We start from the raw sequence: 16,852 nt of genomic DNA on the forward strand, positions 1-16,852 counted from the left end.
TGTCTTTGTTTGAACCGAAAGAATGCTATGTTGTGGTGAATGAACGAATATGATCCTCAAGGGGTCCTAAAAGGGACAAACTATGAAGATGGGTATTTTAAAATCTGAATACGGTTAATGGGGTCAGATAGTTTATGTCAAAACGTTGGTTGATGTGGTTTGGTTATGTTTGACTAAGTAGATAGTTCAACAATTGTTTATTGCAAACACGAGTATTGTTACAGTACTATATTGGATTTTAACGTTCCAATCTATGGAGCTTAATGACAAAAGGCAGTTTTAGCGACGGAAGTCCGATCAAATCAGAACGATTAATTGTTGTAGTCACATTGGCAACCTGCCTCGCCAACACCACAACATCGTAGCCCTCGGCAACTTAAAACTCCCAGCTGCTCATCCACTTCAGTCCGGCCAGGGTCGAGTTTGGTTCGTGGCTAAAGGGGCCCTTCATGCCGTACGCCAGCGGGGAAAAGAGGACGAAGCTGTACACCAATCCAGCCATCGCGGCTCCGAGCACGGCATGGCGCATCCAGGCGGGCAACCGGACGGTAACGTAGTCCAACATTACACCTGAAACGGAAACGGGAACTCGAGTTAGTATAAAAGTATCACCAAAAAACCAGGGAAAATAGATGGCATTCTTTCCCGATGAGGGCACGTGGCCCTCATCCATCGACCATTGGCCAACGAAGAACCGACCACGGCAACCGCAACGAAGTCCCCGAAAAGTCCTCGGAAAAGCCGACCGGTTTGTTTTTTCCGGTTTATTTTTATTTGGCCACCGGATTCAGGACCCACTCCCGGAATGCGACTCCGAGCACGGTGCCCAAAACCGCAACCACCGGGACGAATTGACGAGAGAGGAACACCTCGTCAACACGGGGGGTTGATTGAACATGAAACCACAATTTCGAAGGTTGTGATCGGGCCTGACCAATTGGAGCGTGTTCGGACAGGTGAGTTCGATAAATCTCGTCCCGGTGTGGTTTTCGCACCGCTGCCTCGCCCGGCTCCATCCGATGTTTTGGTGCGTCGTTCAAAATTAATGACCGTTGAAATTGGAACAACTGCATGCGAGAGTAATGACACCCGGACGAGACGGGAGGGGAACGTGAGCCGGGCGTCGAAGTGCAACACGGGATAATGCAGCTGCCTCCAATTTTCGTCGGCTCAACAATTGACACACATTAGACTCCGAAGGATGGTGTTGGTACAATACGGCAATCAGGGTTTGAAACCAACCACAAGATCTGAATACTCGAAGGGGTTTTATAATAAAAGAAATAAGTAGCCAAAGGACACATCTCAATATAAGTAATAATAATGCAAGCACAATGAATATAAAAATAACTACTTCAAGGACCGCATTAATAAAACACTTTACGTTACGAAGGAAAAACACAAAAACAAATAGAATGTTGATCCCACAATGATATAAAACAACAATGATTAATAAAAGCTCCTATGCCGTTATGCTATTAATATGCTGTTTTCTTCGTTTCCTTATAAATTTGTCAAAAAGAGACTTGAAGTACGAAAAAAGGCACCGAAGAATAGTGCTTTTTCAAACGTTTTGTAAATTGTTGCGAAACTGAATGTTTAAATTCTGTTCCACAAATAATTTGTTCTTTGCGTGATACATTTTACTTTTTGTTTGAATCTTTTATTTTAGGTTAATATTGACTTATGGATTTAGGTAGGCCAAAAAGATTCCTTTTAACTAAGGTAATAAAGTTTTGAGTAACATTTGATACGCATTTGAGAGACAAAACAGATGTTTTACAATTTTACAAAAAAGTGCTCAAGCGATCGTAAAAAGTAGAGTGAATATAGATTAAAACTATTAGTTTTTAAATGATTTACATATACATCATTGGATTCAGCAAAATTGCAACTTAATCGTATTCCATTTTATGCTTTTATGATGCAAGTTTGGTTATCATATACTTCAGTATAATTAACTCGACCCTCACCGAGCGTACATCGCTCCCACGTACCTCAAACCACAATACACCGAAACCCTGGTGTGAAAAGCTCATTCACCCGACCGGCGGAAAGGATTGTATTTTAATTTTCCACCTCCACGAGTACGATAATCGCGGTGGATTGCGGGGAAACCAAAAAGTGACCGACTGCCTCTGAGCGAACCGAATGTTTCGATGTGTTAGCTTACGCTAATGAGCGGCACCAATATTGTGTGGGACAATAAACCTCGCCCCCGGTTCGTTTTCCCGACCATTCATCCGACCGACCGACGGAGATTTACTAGGGCTTGGTTCGGTCGACTTTTTAGCCGTTAATTTATTGATTTCACCCAAATAGTGTTGATCCTTGCCCTGCTCAATGAACGGTTGCGATACGATCGGGAGGACCTTTTGGCATTTTGACGGCCGGTTCAGCACCGGGTTTGGCGGAACGGTCCCATCATAGCCGCGAAGCAACGCCAACTAAATCTGACCGAACGTGTTTACCACGATTAGTGTTTGATGTGAGCCAACTTTTCGTCAGTTCTGTTGTGGTGAACCGATAGTATTTCACCAAGTTTCGACGCGGTACATTAGTGCTTGGTAACGGTAGAAACCTAGTAAAGCCGCAGGTTGCTGCATTCTAAAATTTTAAATAACGAAACAACGATAACATTATCTTGGTCCGAGAACTGATATTCAGAGCACTCTCAAAAACATAAAATTGATGTGGAGTACTCCCCGCTTTACGTCTATTTTTGGGACCGAACGCTAAAGCGTATATCAAGTTTTCGCGTATTTCGAATTTCCTCTGCCATATTGTTTATACTTCATCTTACGGGCTATTGCTGCATAATTCTCTCCTTTTTCGAACATCTTCACTCCTTTAAACTTTTCTGAAATTTGTATAGCACACTTCTTGCGACTACTTTTTATTATTTGATGCCATATTAATCGCTTCAAGATTAGAGAGCAGCTTAACGAAACAAGAACTCACGTGTATTGATTGCGAAAACAATGGATATTTTTTTGGGTAATTCAGGCCGTTGCAGTCATTGCCTTTAAACGGCTGTTTAAAACTGAGCTTTAAAAACATCATTCCACTAAATCAAAGCAAAGTTGACCTATCAGAACTCAAGCAACAACGCTGAACGCTATAGGCTGTCATTTAATAAAAAGTCGCGTATATCGGGTATAGCGTACTGCGAGGATCTACTGTACTAGTCCGAATTTTTTCCCGAACAAATCAGCTGATCATTAATTTCTCCGCAACTCATTAGATGATCAGTTTTTGACGTCTAATCTTGTGTTGATCCATATAATCCATTTTTGATTAACCACACGAAAGATGATCAAGTCGGGGCCGATTCTTCTCGTCTCTTCTCAAGTAAGAAAAAGGTGAGTGAAACGATGCTATCGTTTAAATAATACTTTAGGCATAGAACGTCATCAAATAGGACAATAAAAAAAAATTGATGATTAACACTATTTTCGATGGATTCGATTCCAAATAAGAAGAACTAAACTAAAATCCATAAAGTGATGATAATAAATTAATTTACATTCCTTAAATGCTGCTTTGTACGTTAGGAAATGAAAATGCTGGCATAAACCGTTATCGTTTTTTGTTACTTTGTGTGCTAGAATTTTCCCTCGACCTTATTATTCACAATAGCACGAAAGCATGGTGGAAAACTTGTTTGCCAAACCCATGACTCGTTATCCAATTGATTTGGACTTACTTTGTTAGGTTCGTTTACTTTGGGAAACGGGAAATCCAGCGAAGGATACCGGCAGTAAAAAAATAGAAAGAAAACACGCTGTTCCTTCGCAATCGAAATCGCAAACCGCATCGTCCGTCCGACGCAACGAAAAGCGGTGATGCGATGGAACAACTTTGCTGACCGAACCGACGGAAAGTTGACCCATCGATCGCGTCCTTCCGGCGAAAGGCAACTGAAGATTGTAAGATGTTTTGCCTCAATAAAAGATTTCCTCTCGTCTCGGCAAAGGCACACCGTTCCAATAACCGGTGGAAATGTGGCACCCGAACCCGGGAGGACTATGGGTCGGGAAATGAAGGAAAACGAGATGATGTCCGAGCGCGTAAAACGCGTTCGGATGAAAAGGAAACCCGCGCGCAAGCAAACCACCGGAAGCGGACCGGTCATACCGTCGGAAAAGGCGGAAGAAATCATCACCGTCGCTCCCGGACGGCAGCCAGACGACACGTTTCACGTTAGCTTTTCCGGAGAAATAAGAAGGAAACCCCCGGACCACTCGGTCGCCGTCGGTGGAAAAATCAAACATTTCGCTACAAGTTGCCGCAAACTTTTTCCGTTGAGTTAGTTCGATTTTTCTTTTTCGTTCCGTTACTTCCCTTTTATATTCCCGTCGATCGAGCTCCGCTCTCTACCGCCTTCCACCCTGCGGAAGGCTTCCTTCGAGCGAGGTTCACATCCCGAGCGTGCGAAATCGGTCGAGCACATCGTAAGGCCCTTATTGCGCCAGGCGTAGAAGTTCTATTTTTCACCGCTGTTATTTGATTGTTACGAAATTGGATTTTTCCTGCCTTGACCTTTTGCATGCAGGACTTTTCCTTCTTTTTTTCGGGGCCTCCCCCTTTGTCCTTCCCTCATCTCGTCTAAGGCCAATTTCACTCCCCCACGTTGGTCTCTTTCATCATTTCTCCCAACGCGCCGGTAGAGCTTTGTGCAAAGTTATTCGAGCAAGTAATTTAGGAGTAATTTAACATTTTTCTCCCTCCGTCCCATTCCCCTACACCACTCGAGGTTTCGAGCCCACGCAAATGGAGGATAAAGTGGGGCCAAGCACCGATTGTGTAACAAATGGAAGCCGACTGCCGCACATACCAAGTGAATGAATTGTTGGCACCTTCGAATGTCGCCCTGGCTCGATTTGGTTTTCTTTTGTTTTTTCCCCTTTCTACCTGAGCATGGAAAACAATTTTACCCCTACAAAGAACCCGGCGAAGGAGTCCTCTGCGAATGGAGGTGAACAATCTGTGCCGAGAAAAAGATTGATTCTTACGGAGAGCCTTCGGAGGAGAGTGCGTAAAGCGTATCTTGCCTATGCTCTTTTTGCACCATTTTGCAGTTCAATTTCGTCGAAAACCAATCCTGCGTGACAAAACAATTCAAAACCTTTCGAAAAGTATCTCCCAGAGTTTATTTTTTTTTTCGATTTTAATTCATTTTGTGTAAACCATTTCTGAGGTTTTTCAGGCTAACATTTTAAAAATTCTTAACTTAATATGACATGAAATAACGGTAAAGATCAGAAGAATCGCGGAAATTTAGCAAAATTTTAATGAAGTTTATTTGAAAAGGAATTCTTTGTCACATAAATTTCAGCGAGAAGTCGGAACACTGACCTCAAAACATGTCTTACAGCCTACACAACTGCTTTGGATAATCCGTGGTAAATATTGGATCATCTTCGATATCTTATTTGTTCCAAAACGTATTTGTCTATATGGAAATAGAAGAAAAAGTTTTGATCCATAGTCATATCTCTTTCGATGAAATTAACATAAAGAAATACTATAAAGATGTAATCACATTCTATCACAATTTGTGTTCTTCGCCGTTTTATATTTAATATTATCAACATAGTGCTGCAGTGTAAAGAAAGCCCCCCGAAACACAACAAAGAGTTAAAACTGTACCGGATTCAACGAATCGCTTGTTTGCAGGAAAGTACGTTTTACCCTTTTTTTTTGGCAAACCCAAAATGCTAATGAACTGATCCGTTTTGTTCGGTAAAGTGTGAGGACCTGCGCCGGGTGTTTTACAAATTAATTGATTCCACTAATGCGATATTACACCAATCAAAGTTTCCCCGGCCGTCTCGGGGCGGACAAAAGCGGAAAACCCCTTATCGGACGACAGCCGAACAAGCCACGAGCAAATGCTTTTCACCGTAAATTAATGATGCCCTCTGCATCCTCGGAATCCTTTCACGCGCTTCCATTTTCCTTTCGTTATTTTTGTGAATCCCATATGGTTTTCATAATGAGTTTCCCGCAAGCCGCACCGTATTACCGTCGACTATGATGGACACCCGGGGGTGTATCACTTTCCGAAGAGGAGCTGGGAGGAAAGGGAGTGGTTGAAAACTAATTTCGTTATGAAATTGAATTTCTACGCTTCGATGAGTGGCTACCCCGCACAACCACCGCGAACCAACGCTCTTCCGAGTTGCTTTTTTAAATCGTTCGGCCAATTGAACCACCGGTGGAAATCAAGTGCTGTTCCTGTGAAGCTGGTAGGTTGTGGCTTTTTTGTGGGTACATTTATCTTCCGTTTTCAAAGGGGAAAAACTCGGGATGCAGCTCATTAAAATCATCTCCGAGTGGGAGGCGAACCGTCCTTCCGAAAGCTTGTCTCTTATCCATTTTACCTTTCCATTCGCACGCTACCATCTGCTTGCGTCCTTTGAGGACCCATGCTGAAAAAACGGACTGGGCCAAACGAATGCAATGCGTTTTCCTCGCTTGATGATGCACGAAAATATGAATATTACAAATAATAATAATAAGGGGGGAAGGAAAAAAATCGTATGAAAATACCTATCGAAGTGCAGCGATCGGAATGCAATCCAGGCATCGAGGTTCGAGTTCCGATTCACTTGACGCCAACCATCACGCTTTCCATCAGCTCAAGTGAACGCACAGCAGCGGTCGGTGGTGTTCGGTCGCCTAGAACCGGACCGGCAGTTCCGAAATGAAGTCCGAATTTCCGATATCGAATGGGCTTTTCATTGGGTGCTCTCCATTCGATGCACCCCATATGGTTTGGATCACACCAAAATTCCAAATGGAAAATGGTGTTGCTATTTTTTTTTTCTGTTGGTTGTGTGTGCCAAAAACGTCCCATCAGATAGCATTACATTTTCCCAGCCGGATTCGAAAGGCCCTCCATTCACTCATGCCGGATGCCGCCGGAAAGTCAGCTCGAAGTGGCATCCAAACCAGCCCGTCAATCAGTGCGTCGAGGCAAATCGAGGAAGGAAATCGAAATGAGAGCTGCCTCGTTAAAATCGCATCCATCAAGCGCTCGCTGGTGAGGGTCGGAAGGATAGTCGTAAATAGGAGAAAAACAAGACGGAAAACCCCAAACTGTCCCATCGACTCGATTGGGACAGCGGGTGATAGGACGCGTTTCACCCGAGATGGCAGGAAGTTTGCGTACGGGTTAAGCAGAAAGTTTATCAATTAAATTACATTAAATAATCCCATTAAAAGGACGCACGCAGAGAGCTTGAACGTCACTTGCGGAAGCGAAAGAATATTGAAATATCGCCCACTTTGTATTCCACCCGAGGATGAATGATTATTAGAATATTCATTCGTTCGGCCGAATGATAAAACTCTTAAAAACTCGCCCGGAACGATGAAGTTATGACGATGACAAATGGATGATTAATTAAAAAGTGACAACCGGTCGGTTCTACCTACCGGCGAGCATCGAGTTGAAGACCAGCGCGGGAAAGTAGTGGTGGAAGTACAGGACGCGACCCATCGCGTAGAAGGGCAAGTAATGAATTAACCAGCCACCGAATAGCCACAGGCCAGCCCGAAGCAGTCGCCATTTATTCTCTGGAACGAAATGAGGGGCATAATTAATTTAACGAAATTGTGTCCGATATCGATTGAAGATTGCAAAATGGCGAAAAGATATTAATCAACCGAAGCTTGAGCGCTTTTTGAATTATTTTTTTTAACGCTGTGTGCGTAAGTTTGTTCAAGAATGTTAAATATGATTTAGATGGTTCGATTGTACATATATTTTTTATTCAAATTCACTTGAGATTTGATAAATGATTGCAGTTGAATGATTTAGGCTAGAGGTCAGTTTTATAGTTAAAAATTGTTTGCATGAGTTTTTAATTCGACATCTTGAGAAGAGCGAAATTAATTTTGCAAACGGTATATAAACCCGTTAATTTATATGACTTATTATCGAAACTGATTAAGGCGGGAAGGTTTGGTCTAAGAGTTAACTTTGTTTTTACGTTATAAAAGTTTGTAGTTCAAGCAACAAAGGCTCTACCTAATTTGCATGCAATATTGTTCTTCCTAGTGAACGCTTTATAGCTGTAACCGTATTGACTATCTAAGATGAAACGCGAAACTCTCCTCCTTGAACTCAAGCAGTGCTTATTTGTCGTCTTAATTTGTAGGAACACTCTCTTCCTCACACCAAAAAAGGTTTGTCCGTCTTTTTACCACGGTTACAAACGAAAGCGAACGGAGGCGTTTGCCGTGCAAATGACACCTTCTCTAAAGACAGGCATCCTGGGGACTGGGGCCGCGAAAATGCTTCTTCCCAGCCTGCCGCTTTCCCGGTACGCTCAATTTTCACGCGGTCACCGGCTGGGTCACCCATTAACGGGTGGCGAGAGGTGCCGGACTGGACGGACGGTGGGACAATTAAAAGTTACGACGAGCCGTATTTCGTGAAATACTACGCGCCCCTGGTACTAAATTTACCGCCCGTCCGCCCGGCATGCCTCACGCCATTTCTCAAGCCCTCGCCCGCCGGGATTCGCTCGATCTGCATCGCAACAAAAGATACACAACGAAGCACCTCTTAACCTCACTTACCGTCGACGCCGGAAGAGCTGGTGGTGTTGTTTTCCGCCGAGCCGCGCTGATATCTGATAATCTCCACGCCGAAGATGATTAAAAAGAGTGCTAAAAATACCAAATTGCTCCACCAGATGATTGGGTTGCCCAATAAATAAACGCGATGGTCGGAGCCGGAGAAGAACTGACCCTGGTGTTTGGGGAGAAGAACAAAAAAAAAGCCGGAAAGAAAGGAAAAGTGAAAAACAAAGTTGTTAAAAAACTCGGCGCAAGGAGGATGGTTTATTTATTTTTTGCTTCCCCTGATCCGGGACTGTGAATTTCACCTCAATCGCGGTAAAATTGGACGTCTCTTCAAGTGGAAACAAGTACCCAGCGTCGGGGGAGATTTCGCGTCAGTCATGGTCGGACAACCGAAAACAAACGAAAAGCAAGTAAAAAATATAAACCTGCGACATGCGGCAGAAAAAGGAAAAAAGCCTACCGTAACTTTAGTACATGCTCTCAGTCATTATTGCGCCATCTTCCGACGGAGAAGATAGATGGGCCGGCCGCGAAGAAAAGAGGCATGAAAATGCGAAAAGTCTCCGGATTTTACGGGTGCTAAAGCTTCGGTTTTAAATGCTCTTCAATGGAGCGCAAAATTGTAACCGACTGAACTTTGCACCAAACGGACCGGAATCACATTTTAGTTGTTACGAGAGATTGTATTAAATATATGAGCAAAATTAATTATAATTAGAGCAACAATTGGGCTTTTTATGAATTAATAGTTTACTTTAAATTAGAGGCTAATAGAAGAAATAACAAAACGTTAGAATAGGAAGTCTTGGAGCCTTCTTTTTATTAAAGTAATATTAGTGTTAATTGTGTGTCGACCATAGGAGACGTATAGAGGATACGAAATGCTACGCCAAACTTGTGCAACATGTTCCTTCAGCCTTGAAGTTACATTAAAACTAATATTTAATATCTGGTAAAATTGAAAAAAAAGTTTGAGATGTGTTACTGAATTATCAAAAATGGCTACGGAATACTTCAAAACCCTTAACTGCATTAGAAACCTAATTAAACAGAAATCGCAACTGCCATTTTATTCGTATTACTTCCATATTTTATCTTTAAAACCCACAATAAATGCCAACCGAAACACTCGAGTTTCGTCGCGAAAGAAACGTTTTTAAAATCAACTGTATCTCTATTATTCACGAGTGATAGAAGCAATGTTAATCTTGTTAATCGTCTTCCATTTTACGCTTAGGCGGACGGACACAGAGAAAAGGGAATTCTTTCACCTGATTGCGTGAGCTCTGCAGTCAACGGTAAACTTCTTCTTGCGTTAAGTTTTCCACCCAAGAACTGCCGCAAACGGAGTCCACCGGTTAGCGGTGCGCGTCATTTCCAACCGCCTGGTATGCGAACGACCTGAGGCTTCTTAATTACTTCTCTCCCTTCCAACAGGGATGGCTTTCACACTCACACTAACACCCCAACGGCCGACTTACGGTGACAGGCTCGTACCGGGTGTAATTGCTCAATGACGCATACCGACCGGGGATAGTAAAAATCGTTTAACTAAAGGGTTCCGAAGACGATAATAATAATGTTTGCCTTCCACACGCAAAATCCGCAACGTTGGAGAGGATTCAACTCGTTAGGACATTTGGGATTCGCCAGGTGGAAAGCATACGCAAAGATATCATGGGCTATGAATAGCCTTACACAGGATGCCGTTTTGCGTGGAAAACTTCCAATCCGGGTTCCAATTAAACGCAATCGAGGTCCATTTGGAACGAGGGTATAGCGAATATTCCTTAGCGACGATACGCATCGCTGCAGTTTGTGATTGGTTTATCATAAATTTCATTTACCACATGCGTAGTATGGCGGTGTTACGGGAACGGTCACGTACCGACGAAGGTGCGTAAGACTATAAAAGATAATTGCTATAACCACCTGCCGCCTCGCGGAATAAGTTAACGACATTAGGGTCCTTAACACCACCTTGGCGATACGAAGCAAATTACAAACACATTACAAAAATTAGATTTGGCGCAATATTAATTCCAATAAATTTAATTATGAAAACATGACATTAAAATAAGTTCGTCCAGCAGTTGTTTCGATCCTAAATGAGGCTTTAAAATGGGAAGCAAATAGGTTTTCTACCACTGAACACTTAGGCCCCCAACGTTTTTCTTAAATACTTTCTTTAGAAATTCATCTGTTCCGGCGTTTGTCCGGCTGGTGTGTTGTTGTTGTCTTTAAAAGCGATCATCTTCAGCGCAGTAACAGGCAAACATTTACTCACCCGATAGTTGATGGGCCACTGCCACGGTCGGCTGGTTACTTCGCCCTCCTTTGGCTTTAGGCCGGCGTTGCCCTGCAGCATCACGGCGTGCGACTCAAGGAATCGACTTATGAAGCCCGGAGCGTACACCTGAAAGTTAACGCTCGGCACTAGAGGCGACGAGAGATGTGAAAGAAAAATCGCCAACGGCAAAATTAACGAAAGCATGGTGCCAATCGTTCGTTCCTTTGGACGCATAGCAAACACGTTAGGGATTGGGAAAACAAGGAGTGCTTTAGTTACATTTGTCAAACTGATTGTCCTCGACGTTCCACTGGGCGGCCTTGTCGCGGATGTTCGGATTGCAGGTGACCTCCTGCTGTTCGAAGCCCCACTTGGGTAGCTGCTTGCTGGTGGTCGTCAGCACGCACCGTTCGATGTAGTGGTAGAACGTCAGTCGGCTCGTTACGGTCTCCACGGTCTGGCCCGCCTGTCCACCAGCGATCTGCACCACCCAAACATCATTCGTATCCCCTTGACCTTCCTAACGAGCGAAAAAGGCATACAAAATGAACGAGTAACGTGAGTAAAAGGCTTTTACTGGTGAATTTGAAAAAAGAAGAAATCGAAAAGAGAATTTCAAATCCACTAGCGCCATCTATTCATGCTTTGAAGCTCAGTTAGTCGAGACACATTTCAATTATGTTTTCATTCTACCTTCCAGGTGGCACTAGTGACTGCTTTAAGTAATTGTTCCAAAAACTCAGAAACGATTTAAAATTAATTAAAACGATTTCTGCTTGAAAAACTTTGCCTAATTTTGAAAAACATTGCCTGCATTTTGCCAAGAAGGTTTAAAATGAACATTCATAAAATTTAGCAAGCTTCTAGCTACTTACCTCTCCATAGCACGTTACTTGCAGATGTTTCTTGGTAATCGGAGCCTGCTCGCGGTGTGAGTGGAGATTACGCCTCGTTGCCAAGTGCTCCAAGCGCACGAGATCGCCATGGCGCAGTAGGGTGATGTTGTCCGGCACCGGTTTATCGTACGGTTTGATTAGCCATCTGTTGTTATCGTCTTTGTGACTGTACGTCGTGACCTGCTGCTGCCGAGCGCCGAAACCCTTCGGGTACAGATGATTGTGGGAGTGCAGATAGCCACCGCCGGTCTTGTGGTTCTTCAGCGTCACCACCGCACCGTACGCTACCTCCCGCGGCATCGACACATTATACAGCGAGTTGCCGACCAGATTGGACTGAAAGCCAGAGCTGTAGAAGCCATCACCGCTACCGCTGCGATTCAGTACCGCCAGGTGCACGTAGAAGAAAGCGGCGTACAGCACGATGGGTAGCAGGATGAGCGTAAGGGCACGGGCCACCAGCTGCCGGACGGTGTAGGAGATCGGTCGGGTCAGGTCACCGAGCACATCCCACAGATCGCTGGCCGTATGCAGGCCGACCAGCAACACCACGAACAGCCCGACAAACTTCACGCTGATCGTGCACGCCAACATCGCACCGGTGAAGGCCAGCCAGAGCCACCAGCCGGTCGTGAAGCTGGCCGACAGCTGCGTCAATCGGGACACGCGTGCCATTCCCATCACGGACGCGGTCATGAAGAAGATCAGCGGTGGGTCGAGCAGGATGTACCGGTTTAAGATCAGCATACCGATATCGAACAGGATGTAGGCGGCGGCAAACGTGGACGCCGTCAGCGAGCTTGTCATGTCCCATACGGTGTGGAACGTCATCGGAACGATGGCGGCACCGAGGGCCGTGCAGAACTATCAAGATTATCAACACACATTAGAACCGAAGGAAAACGACACTTCCTCCAGTTCTTTCACTTACGATTCGCATTCCCTCGTAGTGGGTTCCGTTGTATTTGTCACCGGGCTTGTCGAAGGGAAATGTTCCGTCGTATCCGGTGAGATAGCCGGAGAGGCCTATCAGCATCTTACCCAACGGTGGGTGCACATCGAAGAAGAACGTCCGGTTGATGTACCAGCTGCCCATCTTCCCGAAATGGGTCTCGTCCCAGCAAACATGATCCGGCACGGTCACGTTGTAGAACCGGGTGCCGATGGTGAGCGCCAGAAAAACTCCAAAGAGGAGCCACCACCAGGTCCTGCAGGTAATTTTAGAATCATATCGATCATTTTGTTGCTTTCTAACAAGATTAAGATCTTGTATCTCGAATGTTAGTAAGATCTTAAACCCGGTGGGGTTGATTTTAATTACCCATTTATTCCCAATTTACAATACTATTTTGACGCTAATAAAATATGATGACTGGTAAATTCCAAATACACTCATCACACCACAAAAAAAAAAATTAGTTTTTGCAATGCGTTTAACTTGACATTTGGTCTTTTTCTTTAACAGCTTCCCGGGAGCCAAAAACCGGTCTTCACCGAAGCCAAAGCCAGCTAACCTTCAAATAGAAGACGACAACGTGTATTTTTCGAAAGGCCGCCCTGTTGGAGTTAATGACGGGCGTAACGAAGCCATCTTTCACCACAAACTCTTGCGCAACAACTCCATCCCATGGCTTCTCGGTCGCACTACAGGCATTGCTGAATTAATCGCATTAAATCTCCCCGCTTCCAAGTTGAGAACACTTTGTCAACAACAGCATCACATAAACTTACTTCTGTTCACTTTTCTCACTCGTTCCGGGCGCGCCTGCTTTCTTCTGCGGTGCCATCGTTTTGTTGGTGGTGGCATTTTTGGGACTAGCATCACTTTCGCTCGCCGTTGCAGAGGCCATCCTGCACTTTTACATTCGATTCCACACACAGGCACGGGACAGCTCTAGCTGCAAATTGAAGATCAAACAGTGCGCCGAGCAATTGGCTTCTCGAAAATTTCGCCTACGCCACGATCAAAACAAACAAACTGTCAGTTCCGTTTCGATGCGTTGCTGGGGGCACTTGCACTGGGGTCGTTCAGTGTATTTCACTCTATCCGACGCCAAACGGGAGCAAGCGAGACAGATCTCGCTCCCGCCTTATGCACACGTGGAGTCACGAAATGGAAAGTGGTTTGTCGTGCTATGCGTCCGCACCGTGGAACGATCGTGGCTCGAATGATCGCGAGCTTGGTAGAGATCTCTGCCCCAGAGTTGCCGTAACAACCGAAGATCGGCGTTCAGTACAGGGGAGAACCGTGTTTGTATTTGTGTTGGCCCAACGTCTTGAGGAGGAAATCACAACCGGTCTTAGCAAAAAGCTCAGGCAACGAACTGTTGATGAAAGCTTTTGAGATTGCATTTAAGAAAGAGCTGGCCACGTTGTAATGTGGAAGGAATTTAAAAAAATCTCAGAACTTACAATCTCTTAACAATTTTCACAAAATATAGGCTTCAGAAATCTTTTCATGAAATTATGTTAATTTGATAAACAGGTCGATTTAAAGAAGAATCCCGCGTTTTAAACGGTTCGTTTCTTGTGAAATGACAGACGACTGGCATTGAAGTCTCCGATCGACCGAAAACAGAACATGCGCATTGTGGGACTAGACTGAGGGCGGGAGCATTACAAAGAAAGGGGCGTTTTCGTCGTATTCGAAACTGGATTGATGCTAGAATTGGTATCATCATTTGCTAGACAATCTTGTGTAACAGGGATGAGTAAGGCGAACCCAACCTAGACGGATATTAAACGATGGCTTGATAGGAAAACCACGATACGTTAATTTAACGGTTGCATAACTCGTTTGGTTTGTCAAACCTTTTCGTAGCATTTCTCAAATGTCTCGTAGTTGCTTAACCCTTTTTCACGTACGATTATTATTGTTCGTGTCAATTGTACTTTTAAAGAAATATTTTCCGTTATGTTAACAATGAACTGACAGTAAAGTGGTGTTATGAAAGATTAGCACGCTACAAGTTTGGTGAACTTCTAGTAAAATAGATAGAACATTACCAAGTGAACTAGTATTGAATATTCGTTGCAGATTTTATTTATGCACATAGTCGAAAATGTACTAGATATTAGGATTAAATGCAAGGTACAAACATTGTTTTTTGTTGTTGTGTTGTTAAAGAACACCCGAAATAAAATATATATTTTCTTTAATTATACTTTTGTGGGTCTTATTACAATCGTTTTTACTTCTTTTGTCAAAAACAAGATATTCGTTTTACTTCGATTGGGAAATATAAAGTCTCCACTATATGTGTGAAGTGTAAAATACTTTCCATACAACAGTGAAATAGAAGAATAATTAAATTTTAGAAATTAAGTCAGTTTGTATTACCCCTTGTTCCCCTAAGTTCGGTACTGTTCCATTGCGAACGCTGGGTCGCCATGGCAATGGTTGAAGGCGGCTGGAAAGTTTGTTGATTTCTCGAACGTCGCAAACGTTCAGTTCCGTTCCTTTCTTTCACCTGTGCGTGCGTACCTTCGTGATGGCTTCCGCTCGGGACAGTTCTATTTCGGCCAATGTGGCTGACATTTTAATTAAGAAGCTGCGCGACAAGCGTGCCCAAGCCCGCGAGCTTCGTATTCCTCCGCCGACCCCGACCCGGGAACCGACCGTGCGCCAATCTCCCGAGTTCAACGTGGAGTCGTTGCCGAACGGGGAAACCCTCGACGCGGTCAAGCGGAAGCTCGGCGTCATCGACACCTGCTTCCCGTCGTACCAACCACCGGCACCGGAACCCAGTAGCTCGTCCACCACGGAGGAGGGCGCACCGGAACCGGCGGTGGAGGAATCGTTCCCGGAAACATACCGCACGCTCTCGTCGAAGGAAAAACTGGTGCTGCTGTTCGCAGAGAACTTTCGCCGTCAGTACCGGGAGAAGTTTGGCCACCGGAAGCCGCTGGTGCTGGCCCTGCCGAACGAGTGCGGAGTGCAGAAGTTTGTCAGCACCACGCTCCGGCCATCGGTGCTGCTGTTTCCGGATCTCATCGGGTCCTGGGAGGAGATTGCTGCGTTTGTTGCCGACTATATCGCCTACGAGCCGCTCGACAACCAAGTCAATATGGTAAGTGCCCCTCCGTAACCATAGTTACCTGTCTGGTTGTCATTGAAAGTTCTTTCGTTTCCATTCTCGTTGAAGCCAAACTCGGCGGGGAATTCAATTTTAATAATTTATTGCCAACTTCTTTCTGCACCCAAAATGGCGATGACAAGCAATACTTTCTGTTCTTTCTGTTAAAGTAGTTTTCACACGTTACACGATTTGTTTTTCATTTTGTTTAATGTAGGGTGGTGGTGGTGTGTATTCGCAAATTTCATTTATGATGTTCAACATTTTCTTTTACTGATAAGAGTTCAAATTTTACAATAGTTCGTTTTCGTGTTTATACATAGGAATATTTGAGTTTTTTAATTTTATTTTCTTAGCTATCCGTGGGAATTCACTAATTCTCTTCCCGTCTCCGCGCCTGCTCATAGGTTTAGGTCCTAAATTTATCATCGCTTCTACTGATTTTCTTTCCGCTGCCCCTCAGCTGCGTGCAGCGAACTTTCACCTTTTTCTTAATCTTTGCTATAGGAATTTTTACGTTCGCTAGGAAATAGTCCAAAAAATCACAATGACATTTGTTTGTCGCGCTGCCGAAATGTTTCGCTTTTCGCTGGTTTTTTGTTTGGTTTCGCTCCTGCTTTTCCGCCTATAAATGTTTTTTACTTGTTTTACTTTGCGCAGATGACTTCACCCATCCGTTTCGTTCTACTTATTTACTTTAAATCTTTTGCTTCTGGTTACTCTAGTACAATCATCTTATGTCTTTTGATTGATTAGCGAAGGGATACACACAGTCTAAAAGTTTCAGCTCTGGACTGGTTTACCTCCGCGCGTTAATGGAATGTTGTGACATCGGGGTCCTATATTTTTTTCAACCCACTCGTCTACTTTTTACCTACTGTGGGTTTTGCATCGGATATACCACCTTCCACACACATTCGCACACTATTAGCGAATCTTCTAACATCTTTGGGGGTTGAGAACTGGGTGCTACCCCTTAGCACTTATATCTG

General features: G+C 44.1%; 1 protein-coding gene across 1 annotated transcript; it reads right to left on the minus strand.

The window, feature by feature from the left end:
* Positions 1-376: 376 nt before the first annotated feature.
* Positions 377-13,634, minus strand: LOC131284974 (protein O-mannosyl-transferase 2). Its single transcript, XM_058313833.1, has 8 exons — positions 13,516-13,634; positions 12,716-12,992; positions 11,764-12,648; positions 11,168-11,408; positions 10,886-11,034; positions 8,593-8,764; positions 7,444-7,584; positions 377-570 (listed from the first exon to the last, which is right to left on the minus strand). The coding sequence occupies exons 1-8, from the start codon at positions 13,632-13,634 to the stop codon at positions 377-379; spliced, it is 2,178 nt and encodes a 725-aa protein (XP_058169816.1).
* Between the last annotated feature and the right edge of the window lie 3,218 nt (positions 13,635-16,852).

This window comes from Anopheles ziemanni, chromosome 3 (assembly GCF_943734765.1).
Source record: "Anopheles ziemanni chromosome 3, idAnoZiCoDA_A2_x.2, whole genome shotgun sequence".
NCBI lineage: Eukaryota > Metazoa > Arthropoda > Insecta > Diptera > Culicidae > Anopheles > Anopheles ziemanni.

What these genes read in the sequence shown, in the direction of transcription:
- LOC131284974 (XM_058313833.1), bottom strand. Translation starts at nt 13,634, where the DNA reads ATGGCCTCTGCAACGGCGAGCGAAAGTGATGCTAGTCCCAAAAATGCC. An exon ending in AAGTAACGTGCTATGGAGAG is followed by an intron (nt 11,409 to 11,763) that starts GTAAGTAGCTAG and finishes TTCGCTCGTTAG; the next exon opens with GAAGGTCAAGGGGATACGAA. An exon ending in GGACAATCAGTTTGACAAAT is followed by an intron (nt 11,035 to 11,167) that starts GTAACTAAAGCA and finishes CGTCGCCTCTAG; the next exon opens with TGCCGAGCGTTAACTTTCAG.